This window comes from Salvia splendens, chromosome 9 (genome assembly GCF_004379255.2).
Source record: "Salvia splendens isolate huo1 chromosome 9, SspV2, whole genome shotgun sequence".
In the NCBI taxonomy this organism is placed as follows: Eukaryota; Viridiplantae; Streptophyta; class Magnoliopsida; order Lamiales; family Lamiaceae; genus Salvia; species Salvia splendens.
Window position 1 is genome coordinate 12627690 of NC_056040.1, and position 15364 is coordinate 12643053.

A 15364-nucleotide genomic window follows, 5' to 3' on the forward strand; every position below is an offset into this window, starting at 1 on the left:
CAATCCTAAACTATGTTAAAGAGACAATAGTTAAGGAATTAACAACACTACATCTTTAGCAAGAAAACGTAGAGTTTAATCATAGCAATTATTGTTGGTATCAAAACACATGATTCGATGGTGTGAAAACATCCATACAAGCCTAGATTACAACTTGGAGCAACATAGAGAGCTTAGCCTAAAAACATGGTGAAATATGCAATAAAAACCGTAGGAAGCTTGCTCTCGTTGAGTGGAATTGGGATTCTGAAACGGAGCGGCGGAATGATGGCCTTTCTTCAATATTTGTTGAATAATCAATCCCTCTCTCCTGACACCTTTTTCTTTTCCTTTTCCCAAGCCGTCAACTCCCCGTCACATCACCCTTTTCCTTCTTTTTCTTTTTCTACCAAACTCCCCAGCCGTCCACCACCTTCCTCAATTTCTTTTTATGAATCAATAAATGCACCCCTCACGTCACACATCCATTCCCAAAACTGCAATATTGCAGTTAAAAAAAAACTACCCGGCCGGGTTGTATTTTTGGGCTGAAAAATAACCCGGCCGGGTGACATAAAATCGACCCCTCCTGGACTTTCCATGCCTCGCGAAAATCACCCGGCCGGGTTGTATTTTTGGGCATGAAATTAACCCGGCCGGGTGGCCACTTTTGAGAGCTTTCTGCACAGCTTTTCACCCTCCGAGCTTCCTTCTTTGTTTCACCATTTACTCCTCTTCCTACACCATAAAACACACTTTTGCAAGCATCAAACTATAAAAATCATGTAAAGTTATGGGAATAAAAATGTAAATTTGATTCACATCAAATACCCCCAAACTTATTTACTTGCTCGTCCTCGGGCAAGATCATATAAAACACAACACTTTGAAGCTCAACTCACAAAAGTTTTTTCCAAGAGTTTTCAAAAGAATGAATCACGTAGAGACATGAATGACAAAGTCTAAACCCCCAACAATTTCAATCAAGATCTCCCACTCTCATGAACCATCACTTATCAACTTAGAACTTCAAGTCAAGGTGCTTTTCAAAATAAGTCCAAGCATGTGATCATACAACTCAAACCGTCATCATTGACTCGTCAAGCATTACTTACCACATAGACTCGCGGATTTCAAATCAAACTTCATTAACTCTACCAAGTTATTTACAAAGCATCCACAAGCATCAACAATAAGGTCCAAGGTCTTAATTCAAGGTTGTAATGGGGCTAGGGATGAGGTAGGATAAATATGGATAGTGAGCTCAAAGGCTACACATTTGAGTGCCAAATTCTTCCCTCCTACAACTTCCTTCCAAATATCAAACAACAAAATATTACAACCATATTCTCACTCCCCCAAACTTGAGATCAAATCTAGACAAGATTACATATTACACAAATAGAAGCTCTTACTTTATTTCACAACTTTTTTTCTTCTTTTTTTCATTTTTTTTGATAAAGACCTCGACTTTTGCAAATTTGGAGGTCGTCTTTTTCTTCTTCTTTTTTTTTCTCTTCTCTAAGAACTTCATTCTTTTCACTTATACATTACATCAAGTCTAAAAATGTCTACACTTTTCCAATACACCACCCTACACTCAACATTCAACCACCAAGCTCAAACTAGTATTTAGCACCCAAATAGTAGCAAGGTCTTTCGATGAGACTAAAATGAGGCTTATTTAATTGGCTAAGTGATAGGCTAAGTGTTTACACAATAAATAGGAAATTAAGCTCAAAGTGGCTTCTAGGGGATCATGTGTAGGACTAGACATGTGATCATTTGGCCATGGAGTTCATCCTAGTGCCTTATCCTCCCAAATCGTTGACACAAATGAATACAAGCACGCAACTCGATAAAACAAATCAATCCAAAATAATTTCCACAAGACAAGCGATTTTCATACTCACCTCAACTCAAGAAATCGGATGTAATCACAACATGCTCTTTCAAATAAATCATGCACAAATTCCATTCATCCTAGGCTTCAAAGATCAAGTAAGATCAAACAAGATTTCCCAACCAGAAAGCCGAAGATCTAGCATGCACCCGTCAATTACATGATTCACAACACTTTAGCATGCAATACACCCAAAAAACATGCCTAATGCATAAAAATCATTCACAATCCCCCCACACTTGAATGCTACATTCTCCTCAATGTAAGCAAAGAAGAACATATAAAGTAAAGGGAAAGAACACTCCCCCAAACTTGGCGTGATATCTATAGTGCATTCGGGTGGGTGGGTGGGTGTAAGATCCTTTGTGGGTGTGGTTCCTCCTAAGCTCCAATGCAAGCCCTTTCTCCATGTTGCTCCTACACAAACAACAAACCAAAACAAAACACACAAAAAGAACACTCAATTCAAAATAAATGTTGGAGGAAAGAATTGAGCAAACAAAACCTCCAACATATGAAACCAAAAGATAAAAGAAAGATAAAAACTTGGGTTGCCTCCCAATCAGCGCCTTTGTTTATAGTCGTTGGCTCGACCTTCTTCATCCTTGGTCTACACTTTCGGATTCTCTAGTGTGACCACCTCTTCTGTCTCCGTGCCACTTTCAACTCCAACATAGACCTTCAAGCATTGGCCATTCACCTTCCAAATGCTACCATTCTTCTGATCCCGAACATCCACAGCACCATAGGGGTATACCTTGTGCACCACATAGGGACCCCACCATCTTGACTTGAGCTTGCCCGGAAACAGTCTAAGCCGAGAGTTGTACAAAAGGACCAGTTGTCCCTCATGGAATTGACGAGGCTTAATGGCTGCATCATGTACCCTCTTAGCACGCTCTTTGTAGAGATCAACGCTCTCATATGCATGAAGCCTAAACTCATCCATCTCATTCATATCGCACATCCTCTTCTCGGCTGCAGCATCATAATCCAAATTAAGCTTTTGCAAAGCCCAAAAAGCTTTATGCTCAAGCTCTACCGGAAAATGGCAAGCCTTCCCAAATACCAATTTGTATGGTGAAGTTCCAATCGGGGTCTTATACGCCGTTCGATAGGCCCACAAAGCATCATCTAGCTTTTGAGCCCAATCCTTCCGAGACGGCCTTACAACTTTCTCAAGCACCCGCTTTATCTCACGATTGGAGACTTCAACTTGACCACTTGTTTGGGGATGATAAGGGGTAGCAACCTTGTGTTGGACACCATACTTTCCTAGGAGGTTTTCAAACAATTTGTTGCAAAAATGAGTTCCTCCATCACTGATAATGGCTCGTGGTGTCCCAAAGCGGTTAAAGATGTGATTCTTGATAAATTTCAACACCACTTTGGCATCATTGGTTGCCGAGGCCACTGCCTCTACCCACTTAGATACGTAGTCGACAGCAACGAGAATGTATTGCTGCCCATTAGACTTGGGAAACGGTCCCATGAAGTCTATTCCCCAAACATCGAAAAGTTCTACCTCGTGAATATTATTCATCGGCATTTCATTCCTCCACGAGATATTGCCGGCTCTTTGGCAACTGTCACATCGTTCTACATAGGCTTTTGCATCCTTGAAGATCGATGGCCAAAAGAATCCGGACTGAAGCACTTTAAAAGCAGTTCGTCGTGCTCCAAAGTGGCCGCCATACAACGAATCATGGCATGCAGACAAAATCTGAAGGTGCTCATGCTCTCCAACGCACCTTCGAATCACTCCATCACTACAAATCCGGAAGAGAAACGGATCTTCCCAAACATATGTGCGGGTGTCACTCAAAAACTTCTTCTTTTGGTTAGATGACAACCCTTCTGGTATAATGCCCGTGACAAGGTAGTTTGCCAAATTGGCAAACCACGGCACATATGTTTCCCGAGCCTCCACTTGCAACACTTGCTCGTCGGGAAATTTCTCATTTATCCTTTTCTTTCTTTCATCTTCCGTCTCTTCCAATCCCTCTAATCTAGACAGATGATCGGCTACCAAATTCTCGGTCCCCTTTTTGTCTTTGATTTCCACATCAAACTCTTGTAGTAAAAGGATCCACCTCACCAACCGAGGCTTTGCATCTTTCTTGTTCATCAAGTACTTGATAGCCGAATGATCCGTAAACACTACCACCTTCGTGCCAAGTAAGTAAGCACGAAACTTCTCAAAAGCATACACTACTGCTAGCATTTCCTTCTCTGTCGTGGTGTAATTCAGTTGAGCTTCGTTGAGTACTTTGCTAGCATAGTAGACAACGTGTAGAACCTTGTCTCTCCTTTGGCCTAGAACGGCCCCCACAGCATAGTCCGAAGCATCACACATCAGCTCAAACGGCTTTGACCAGTCGGGTGTGATAATAATAGGAGCTTCGACTAGCTTTTTCTTCAGCAATTCAAATGCCTCAAGACATTTCCCATCAAAGACGAACTTGGCATCCTTTTCAAGCAAGTTGCAAAGTGGCTTTGCAATCTTTGAAAAATCCTTTATAAAACGTCGGTAGAATCCCGCATGTCCAAGGAAACTACGGATGCCCTTCACATTCGTTGGGGGAGGTAACTTTGAGATCACATCAATCTTCGCCTTATCCATCTCCAACCCCAACTCTGACACCTTGTGTCCCAACACTATGCCTTCCTTGACCATGAACTGACACTTTTCCCAATTGAGCACGAGATTTGATTCTTCACATCTTTGTAGGACCCGTCTCAAGTTTTCTAAGCAAAAGTCAAATGAGGATCCAAAGACGGAGAAATCATCCATGAAGATCTCCATGATGTCTTCATTCATATCGGAAAAAATTGCCATCATGCAACGTTGGAATGTAGCCGGTGCATTACACAAACCAAAAGGCATCCGGCGGAAGGCATAAGTTCCAATAGGACATGTGAATGTCGTCTTTTCTTGATCTTCCGGGGCAATTGCAATCTGATTGTACCCCGAATATCCATCTAGAAAGCAATAATGGGAATAACCCGCAATCCTATCGAGCAACTGATCCAGAAATGGCAACGGGAAGTGATCTTTTCTCGTCGCCGTATTCAACTTTCTATAATCCATGCAAACTCTCCATGAGTTCACCAATCGAGTTGCCAAAACCTCATTCTTCTCATTGACGGTCACGGTTATTCCCCCTTTCTTTGGTACACATTGTACTGGGGTAACCCACTCACTATCGGAAATGGGATAGATCATCCCATATTTCAGCAATTTCTTCACTTCTTTTTCAACCACTTCCTGCATAAGTGGGTTCAACCTCCTTTGTCTCTCTCTTACCGGCTTAGCTCCATCTTCCATCAAGATTTTATGCATGCATATTGCGGGGCTAATTCCTTTGATGTCGGCAATGGACCAACCTAGAGCTTTCTTGTGTGACTTCAGTAGCTCTATCAACTTCAATTCCTCTTCATCATTCAACATCGCCGATATCACAACCGGTAAAGATTCATCCTCACCAAGGAATGCGTATTTCAGATTTGTCGGGAGTGGCTTCAATTCTAGCTTTGGTGGTACTTCAATTGAGGGCTGCACATCCGCCACGAAAGTATCCACCACACATTCATTCTCTAGACTTGGTTGATCAATTTGAGCATCCTCACTTTCATCAAAATCAAAATCAACTTTAATTGTCGAACCAAAGTCTCTTTCCAAGCTCCCCTTATCATAAACGCTTCCTTCTATACTTGCCGAGCAACGCATCTTGTCAAAGATACACTTGTCGAGGACATCAACTCTAAAGCACGCTTTTGCATCACTAGGATGCTTCATCGCTTTCTCCACATTAATGGTCACTTGCTCACCATTAATTCTAAACGTGACCGAGTTGTCCTTTGCTCCTAGCAACACGTCCCCTGTGGCAAGAAACGGTCTGCCAAACAGAATTGACACCTCTTTGTCCTCGGGCATATCCAATACTATGAAATCAACGGGGATGACGAACTTGTCTACCTTGACCAAGACATCCTCTACTATTCCAGTGGGCTTCACAATGGAATGATCAGCCAGTTGTAGAGCAATGTCGATGGGCTCCATTCTGTTCTCCAGTCCAATGGCACGTGCTGTTTTCAATGCCATCAGTGAGATCCCCGATCCTTGATCCAATAGACATTTGGTGAAAATTGTGTTGCCTATCTCACAAGGAATCACACAACTTCCCGGATCCCTCTTCTTCATGGGCATCATTCCCGAAATCAATTGTGAGCAATTCATGCTCAATGCCACTATTCCCTCGTCTTGAAGTTTCTCCTTGTTTGCCATCATGTCCTTAAAGAACTTGGAGAACTTGGGGAAATTAGTGAAGAGGTCCACCAACGATACATCCACATTCACTTTTCGAATCACGTTCATCATCCACTCGAAGCTTTTATCCTTTGGAGCTCTCTTCTTCCTCTTCGGTGGATATGGTGGAGGAGGAATGTGATCAGGGAAGTTGAACTTGCTTTTCGGGTCTAATGCCGGACTTGTCATCAGCTGTCCATTTGATCCCATCTCTACTTTCTGCTTTCCCTTCTTTTCTGCCAAAAACTTCTCGCTTAACTCGGATTCTACACCATTTTCCTTGCTGCCGGATGCAGCCTGTTCTTGACCATGTTGGGCACCCTGCACCAACGCGGGACTTCCCTTACATGCCTCGTCCGCCCCTGCGTGCGAGGAATGCAAGCCTAACATCTCATCCGCCCCTGCGTGTGAGATGCCGGTAGTACCTTGGCCGTCCATTGATGGTGTCAAATCCAACTCACGACCACTTCTCAAGACCACTGCCTTACACTGTTCATTGCCTCTCGGATTAGGTACGGTATTGCTCGGGATGGTGTTAGGAATCCTCGTGTGTGATGCCGTGGCAAGCTGCCCTATCTGCGTCTCAAGATTCCTCATTGTCGCATCCATCTGCCCAAACTTTTCCACCGTCCTTTCCTTGAAATTTTCGTTCTCCTTTTGACTCTTAGTCATGAAAGAGAGAATCTGCCCCAACTGATCCTCGACGGTTGGCTTCTTCTCATAACCCGGCGGTTGAGTGTTGTTCCTCCATTGATTTCCCGAGTTGTTGCTAGGACCAGCCTGATTCCATCCCGTTTGTTGAGGCCTCCAATTTTGCTGATTGTTGTATTGGTTGCCTTGATTGAACCCTTGGCGATTGTTGCCAATATAGTTCACATCTTCCACAGGTGGTCCTTGAAGACTTGGGCACTGATCAGTATGATGCCCGCCTTGGCACAACCCACATCTCATCACCGTCACAGCTTGGGGTTGAGGAGTCAGTTGAAGAGATTTAACTGCCTTTGTCATCGACGACATTTGAGTGCTAATGTCCGCCAGTTGAGCCTCAATTGCGGTCACTCTTTCCGCATCCTTGGTAGCACCAAATGTATCTCCCGCTCTATCAGCCCCTCGCCTTGGATTGTGCCAATTCCGTTGATTGTTGGCCAGCCTTTGAAACAAAGCCCTCACCTCATCGTGAGTTAGATCATCTAGGTTCCCATTCGAACCTGCAGTCACCAATCCCGTGCCTTCACTGTTGAGTCCCTTGTAGAATTTCAAAAGGTCATGCCCCGGAGCTAGTCCGTGACTTGGGCATTTCCTTATCAATTCCGTGAATCTCTTCCATGCTTCCGCGAAGGACTCGTCATACTTTTGTCGGAAAGAGGTGATCTCCTCTCTCAACTTCTCAATCTTCATAGGAGAATTGTATTCCAAGAGGAACAACGTCTTCAACTCTTGGAACGTTGCTATGTTGTAGCCCGGGATAGAGTCATACCAAGCTCTTGCTTTCTCCCTCAGAGAGAATGGGAATAAGACCCTCTTGATCAGATTGTGTTCCACATTCGGGGGTCTGTGAGAGTTCGTCAACTCGTAGAAGGCATTGAGGTGGCTCACCGGGTCCTCATCATCCCGTCCATGGAAAAGATTCCCCCCATTCACCAAACTAATATAGTGAGGTGGAATGTTGATGTTGTTGTTCGCATAAGCAAACTCTCCGGGGTACTCAATTCCCGATCTCAGTGTATCGCCAAACCTCACAACAGGTGGTGGTATCCCATTGTTATCTGTCATCTCACTTTCTGATTCTGAATCTCTTTCCGTAGTCGGCTCGCTGAACAAGTTGCCTCTGATTAGACTCGGATAGTCCGGGAAGATTTCAGTAGGCGATCCTCTAACTCTTCTTCTTTGATAACAGAGCAACCCAAACGGTGGTGTACCCTGTGATCGCGTGTGCATTCACTTTTTTATTTTTATTTTTTTATTTTTACCTACACAACAGAAAATACACCAAGCACAAACACAAAATAATTCCTATAACCAAAAGCGAGACCTCTCGACAACTTCGGGGTAAGTCCTATAAATCGTGTGTGCTAGAGTGCAAACAAAACTACCTAAAACTAAACTAAGAGTTAGCTAAATATTACCTAAAATAATACACTCCTTCGTCTTCAAGTCCGGACGTGGTAGATGGCTATCACACCGTAGAACACGAACAAAGTACCTATAAAACTCAAAAAGAAAAATCAAACAAAATAAAATATAAACTAAAACAATTAAGCATAGACAAGCTATTGCCTCCCCGGCAACGGCGCCAAAACTTGATGCGATATTTTAGAGTTCTTAATCAATGTATAAAGATTATCAAGTTCAATTATTTTAACTCTAATAATACTACACTACTGCAAGAATACAGTATCGTAGTAGTATTTCAAGTGTCGATCCACAGGGAGGCGAGATTGCTTACGCTTAAAAAGACTACACAAAGCATATAAAGATATTGTTTTGATTTTTGAATGGTTAACTAACTTAAACTACTGAAATGAGATTTTTAACAAGAAAGACAAGTCACTTCAAGTTGCTCACTAGGCTTGCGTTATTTTACACCATTTACAACGAAACATACGACGGGATTAAAATTATCAACCTAATCGCGTGCACTGAACATGTCTACGACGTATAGTTCACAGTCAGCTGAACACTTGTTCCATGAACCAACTTTCAACGACATTTAATTCCTGCGGATGCGCGGGAACAAACGTCGTCTACTATAATTACTTACCTAATCCACTATCAATTTATCCCCTGAACAGTTCTAACTCGATAGCACACCAACAATCAATCAATCCTAAACTATGTTAAAGAGACAATAGTTAAGGAATTAACAACACTACATCTTTAGCAAGAAAACGTAGAGTTTAATCATAGCAATTATTGTTGGTATCAAAACACATGATTCGATGGTGTGAAAACATCCATACAAGCCTAGATTACAACTTGGAGCAACATAGAGAGCTTAGCCTAAAAACATGGTGAAATATGCAATAAAAACCGTAGGAAGCTTGCTCTCGTTGAGTGGAATTGGGATTCTGAAACGGAGCGGCGGAATGATGGCCTTTCTTCAATATTTGTTGAATAATCAATCCCTCTCTCCTGACACCTTTTTCTTTTCCTTTTCCCAAGCCGTCAACTCCCCGTCACATCACCCTTTTCCTTCTTTTTCTTTTTCTACCAAACTCCCCAGCCGTCCACCACCTTCCTCAATTTCTTTTTGTGAATCAATAAATGCACCCCTCACGTCACACATCCATTCCCAAAACTGCAATATTGCAGTTAAAAAAAAACTACCCGGCCGGGTTGTATTTTTGGGCTGAAAAATAACCCGGCCGGGTGACATAAAATCGACCCCTCCTGGACTTTCCATGCCTCGCGAAAATCACCCGGCCGGGTTGTATTTTTGGGCATGAAATTAACCCGGCCGGGTGGCCACTTTTGAGAGCTTTCTGCACAGCTTTTCACCCTCCGAGCTTCCTTCTTTGTTTCACCATTTACTCCTCTTCCTACACCATAAAACACACTTTTGCAAGCATCAAACTATAAAAATCATGTAAAGTTATGGGAATAAAAATGTAAATTTGATTCACATCATTAATCTATGTATTCTTTGCATTGGTTGAATTATTGTGAATTTAGCCACCCCTGTGATGGTTTGGAGACTCTGATTTGCAATTTTTGTGGCCTTTGAATGATTTGTTGGCTCTGATTTTGTGTTATTGCTCCTCTGTGACGAAGTTTTTTTGAGAGTAAAGCATGTTAATCTATGTATTCTCTGCCTTGGTTGGATTATTGTGAATTTAGCCACCCATGTGATGGTTTGGAGGCTCTGATTTGCAATTTTTGTGGCTGTTGAATGGTTTGTTGGCTCTGATGTTGTGTTATTACTCCTATGTGATGAAGTTTTTCTGATGATAAGCCACCCATGTTATAGGTTTGGAGGCTTAAGCCATATGATGAAGCTTTTCTGATGGTTTTTAAACAAAAACACACACCTACATCACTTACATCAGGTGTTTATACAAAATGTAGTTTATAGAGCTGTAATGCAGCCTTGTTACCCTAACCCAAAATGTAGGCTATAACCCCAAAAAAAGTTTACATCCTAAACACCAACCTAGTTTGATGCTTATACTGTAAACCCCACGACCCAAGTGGCCTATCTAGAAACCTAAAACATTGCTTAGATGCCCTATGTCATATGAGGCACCCACATCATTCTCATGGAGTAGTAGATACCCGAAGCTTTCCCTTACCAGATTCTCTTCAACTTCAAGTGAGGTAGGAAGCCCCACTGTCCTATTCAACCTATCTTTGTTCAAGTGGGGGATTTTGTAGTTGTTGCTCCATGGACTTCTAGGATCTTGCTGAAACAACTTTGCAATGTTAAAAAAACATTGTTCAGAGTTTGTAGTGTGAGTTCCTCAAAAGAACTCCAAACATTACCCAACAGTTTATCTATATTGGTGGCTAGTTTGTCATCTTGTAGTGATTGTATAGCCCTAAAAAAGCCAAGGTCTTATACATTGGTGTCTAAGGAGTTGGCTGGTTTGCTAATTAGATGGAATTGAAAACCATCTGAACTTGCAAGTGCCTCAAATTGTAAGTCAGAGGATTTCATGTGGGGTTTGGCATTATCTTGTTGGATATATATCTCATTGCTTGCATTGGCAGGCCAGTTAGCCTTGATTGTTGGAATAATCTGTGCATGATGTATGAATGAATGAATGAATGACTAAGTGTTGACATTACCAATGTTTGATAGTAATGTGAAACAAAAAAAATGTACATACCTGATTCAAGAGACATTATCTCATGGCTTCCTTGTTAACTATTAGAATAGGCTTTGTCTCAAGTGTCCCTCTTGGCCTATTCTTTGACTTCCTTTTGGCTGGAACTTGTTCTATGAATGGAAATATGTCTATTTTACCATCAAAGATGGTCTGCCCATCACTGCCAAATTGTGGCCTACTTACAACACACATGAACATCACTTTAGTGATGAATCTTTTTGACTTACAAGACCTGTGAGGCTCATCCTCATCAGACAACAAGTAGTATCTGTCTGAAGCCTTTGTCATGTAGAACCATTTCTCATCGATATGAATTGTGTTGTGCATTGCATGATAAAGAAGCTTACCTTCAGCTATAGTTGGCTGAATATGAGTAAGACACCATCTCATTCTAGCAATTTTATTTGCTTCAGTGAGTGCTGGATTTATGGCATTTGTATGTGGTCTTATCTGGTTATCCTTCACCCATCTACCAATTTTGGACTTGCTGACTTTCATCTTAATAACAAGTTTTCTTATTGATGATCTCTCAAGCACATACAAGTTTCTAAACTTATCTTCATCAAGAATTAATTTAACTTTTTTCTTACTATATCCTGATGTTTTGCCTGTCATGACAACAGGTTCCCCATTTTCAATTTGCTGCTTGGCTATCCTCTATAAGCGGCTGGCTGTCTTTGCATGCACTTTGAATTTTTTGGATGCCTCTTCAAATGAACCATGTGGAAGTGCTCCAGCAAGGCATTGCTGTTGAAGGAACTACACAATAAGGTTCTTATCTTGGCTGCTCAAACTCAGAGAGGTCGGCCCTTGCTCTTGCTCTGGCTCTTGATTATGCTCATGCTCCATCTCTTGCTCCATCTCCATTGCCCTATGATGAGAATTTTCTGAGGGTTTTCCAGCTATAAATATGTTTGCTTTGTTTTTGGTAGGTGGAATTGAAGTGTTTGATAGTAATGGTGGAGTGAATGTATTTATAGGTGTAGTTTAGGTTTTGAATGGTTTTGGATTTTTCTCTCTATGGGATTGTAATGTTTCCCTCCTTATTTTGGAGTTTGAGTTAGTGCAAAAGTTGTTGGTTTTCCTCTTTAAATTTGTTTGAGATGTGATGGCCAGTTATACTCACTTTACATATGTTAATCAATTTTTAAGGTTGGCAGCAAGTTTAATAATTTTAGGGAAGAAAGATTAATCAAATTAATATATTAAAAACCATAAGTTTAAATAATTTAATGAATTTGACTTACAGTTAAAAAAGAAACATTTTTTAAATCCAAAAAGTCAAAAGGGACCACTTTCAACCAACACACTCCATTGATTACACACTCCACCAACTCCATTTATTACACACTCCACCAAATTCTTAAAACTCGTGCCATAACTAAATCTAACTCCTAAACTGAGATGGATGGAGTAATATAAATATTATTCTCTACATTATTATCTTTCTTACTTTACTTTTCTCCATTATAACTATTTATTTTTAATTTTTCAAAATGAGTGTGTATATTGCTATTATTATTTAACTACTTTCTTTTTTTTCTCCACTTTAACTATTTGAAACGCCTCAATTAATATGGAACGAAGGAAGTATTAAAAGTTGGTATATGGCTAATACTAATAATAACGGGTATTATCGGGATTAACGGGTATACCCGCAAAACTCTAAAACACACTGCCCGATCCCGCCCCGTTTCCCGTTATCGTCGGGTAGTGGGTACCCGATACCCGGTGGGTAACGGGTCGAAATGAGAATTTCCCATTACCCGCTACCTATTTTTCCACCCTAGGAAACGAAAAGTTGCATCCTAAATTTTTAAAACACTGTAACAAAAAATGAATAAAAAATTGAATTCCTAAAATGTCGAAACATTTTCATTACAAATGTCGAAACATTTTCATTACAAATGAATAAAAAATTGAATTCCTAAAATTGAACTCCTATATGTGAACTAGGATGTAGAGAGCTAGAGAAGAGAGAATGCTTGTTGTGATGTTGGTGTGTCCTCATCTTCCAAAACTCCACCTATTTATAGGATAGGAGTGCCTACATGAAGAGTCTTGGCATTAAGGCACCTCATAATGCATTTGGAGGTTACCTTAAGATGAAAGGCCAAAGGACTTAGGAAAAGGAAAAGTTCCCCATATTTTACACGTTTTCCTACAATCCCCCACATTGGTTAGAGCGCTGCAAGCTCAAACCAACACCAAACATGTATGCATGTATGCAGACTCTTTTGTTCAATTCTCGAGAAACAATATTGCATTTGGAATAGTAGCTTGAGGCTTTGAACTTTCCATAGTCAACACTATCAGGCATACCGGCGGCCTGGTGGACGTGATGCCTTGAACCATTCCTCCTTGGTGTATACCGAGACAATAATATTGACACAATATTATTTACAAACCCATCAGTTCTCACGTTTGTGTCCTTTACTGGCCATGGAACACCACTTTGGATTCATAAGTGATTCACATGTTGAAGCGGCCCACACTTCTTCACTTACATAGGTGATTCTTTTCTAGGTATCCTGCAATACCCCACCTCCTCGAGGTTTCTAAGAATCATTAAAAGTCAAAACTTAGCCTCTTACCACAAGCATGTTACAACACTCAATGCTTTCTAAAGAATGGACGAAGATAAAAAATCTTCCGAGTGTTACAACTAGATTCATATAGCTTCGTTTTCCCATTGAACCAAGCCCATGGGATCTCCAATCGTATGGTTGGGTTACCACTATAATCATCTTTTAAGATGTGGTTTTCAGTCCCATTCCTTTTAGCAATTTATGCAATTGATCACGGTTTAAACCTTTCGTTAACGGATCCGCTAAGTTATCAACTGACCTTACATAGTCAACTGTGATAACACCACTTGTGATCAATTGTCTGACGGTATTATGTCGCCGACGAATATGTCGAGACTTACCGTTGTATAAGCCACTATGTGCTCTCCCTATAGCTGCTTGGCTATCACAGTATATCACTACTGTCGGCACTGGCTTCTTCCAACATGGAATACATTCTAGGAAATTTCTGAGCCACTCGGCTTCTTCCCCTGCTTTATCCAATGCGATAAACTCAGATTCCATGGTGGATCGAGCTATACACGTTTGTTTCGTCGACTTCCACGAAACAGCACCACCCCCCACAGTGAACACATAACCACTCGTCGAGAACGAGTCTTTTGAATCAGAGATCCAATTTGCATCACAGTACCCTTCAAGTACTTGGGGATATCTTGTGTACTACAGCTCAAAGTTAAGAGTATACTTCAAGTATCTCAAAACCCTACGCAGAGCTTTCCAATGTTCCTTGCTTGGGTTGCTCGTAAATCGGCTCAGCTTATTCACCGTACACGCAAGATCTGGTCTGGTGCAGTTTGTGATAAACATCAAACTCCCTATGATCTTTGCATATTCTTCTTGAGCTATAGGCTCACCCGTGTGCTTACTCAAATGCACGTTGGGTTCCAATGGAGTCTTAGCTGGCTCACAATCGAACGAGTGAAATTTCTTTAGCACTTTCTCAATATAATGAGATTGTGTCAGAGCAATTCCCTCATGATTCCTTTTAATTTTGATTCCGAGAATCACATCAGCTAAACCCATATCTTTCATGTCGAAATTTCTCTTCAACATATTTTTGGTTTCGTTGATAATGGCACTATTGCTGCCCGTAATCAACATATCATCTACATAAAGACACACAATAACAAAACCGTTATCTGTGTTCTTAATGTAAACACACTTATCGCACTCATTGGTAGTGAATCCATTTGCCAACACCACGTTGTCAAATTTTAAATGCCATTGTAATGGTGCTTGCTTCAACCCATATAATGACTTTACCAGTTTGCATACTTTACGCTCTTGCCCAGGCACAACAAACCCTTCGGGTTGTTCCATATATATTTCTTCTTCCAGATCACCATTCAGAAATGCAGTTTTCACATCCATTTGGTGAATATCGAGATTGTGCAAAGCAGCAATCGCAAGAAGCACCCGAATGGAAGTGATTCTCGTAACAGGTGAATAGGTATCAAATAAGTCATGCCCTTCTTTCTGCTTAAAGCCTTGGACAACTAGACGAGCTTTGTACTTATCTATAGTACCATCGGGCTTATATTTCCTTTTCAGAATCCACTTGCACCCTAAAGCCTTACAGCCTTCAGGCAAGTCTACTAACACCCAAGTGTTATTTCTCATGATGGATTCAATTTCACTATTGATAGCTTCTTGCCACCACGCTGCGTCTGGGCCAGACAGAGCTTCCGCCAATGACTTTGGTTCGTCATCCAACATAAAAGTTATGAAGTCGGGACCAAATGTTTTAGCAACTTTAACT

At 41.2% G+C, this 15364-nt stretch overlaps 1 protein-coding gene and 1 non-coding gene across 2 annotated transcripts; one reads left to right on the plus strand and one right to left on the minus strand.

Moving 5' to 3' along the window:
* Nucleotides 1-2492: 2492 nt before the first annotated feature.
* Nucleotides 2493-7964, minus strand: LOC121749166. Its single transcript, XM_042143759.1, has 2 exons — nt 6617-7964; nt 2493-6427 (listed from the first exon to the last, which is right to left on the minus strand). Exons 1-2 carry the CDS (start codon nt 7962-7964, stop codon nt 2493-2495), a joined length of 5283 nt encoding a protein of 1760 aa, XP_041999693.1.
* On the plus strand, nt 7471-7577 carry LOC121749928. Its single transcript, XR_006039732.1, has one exon. It is a non-coding gene; the product is annotated as a small nucleolar RNA R71 (small nucleolar RNA).
* Nucleotides 7965-15364: the final 7400 nt, after the last annotated feature.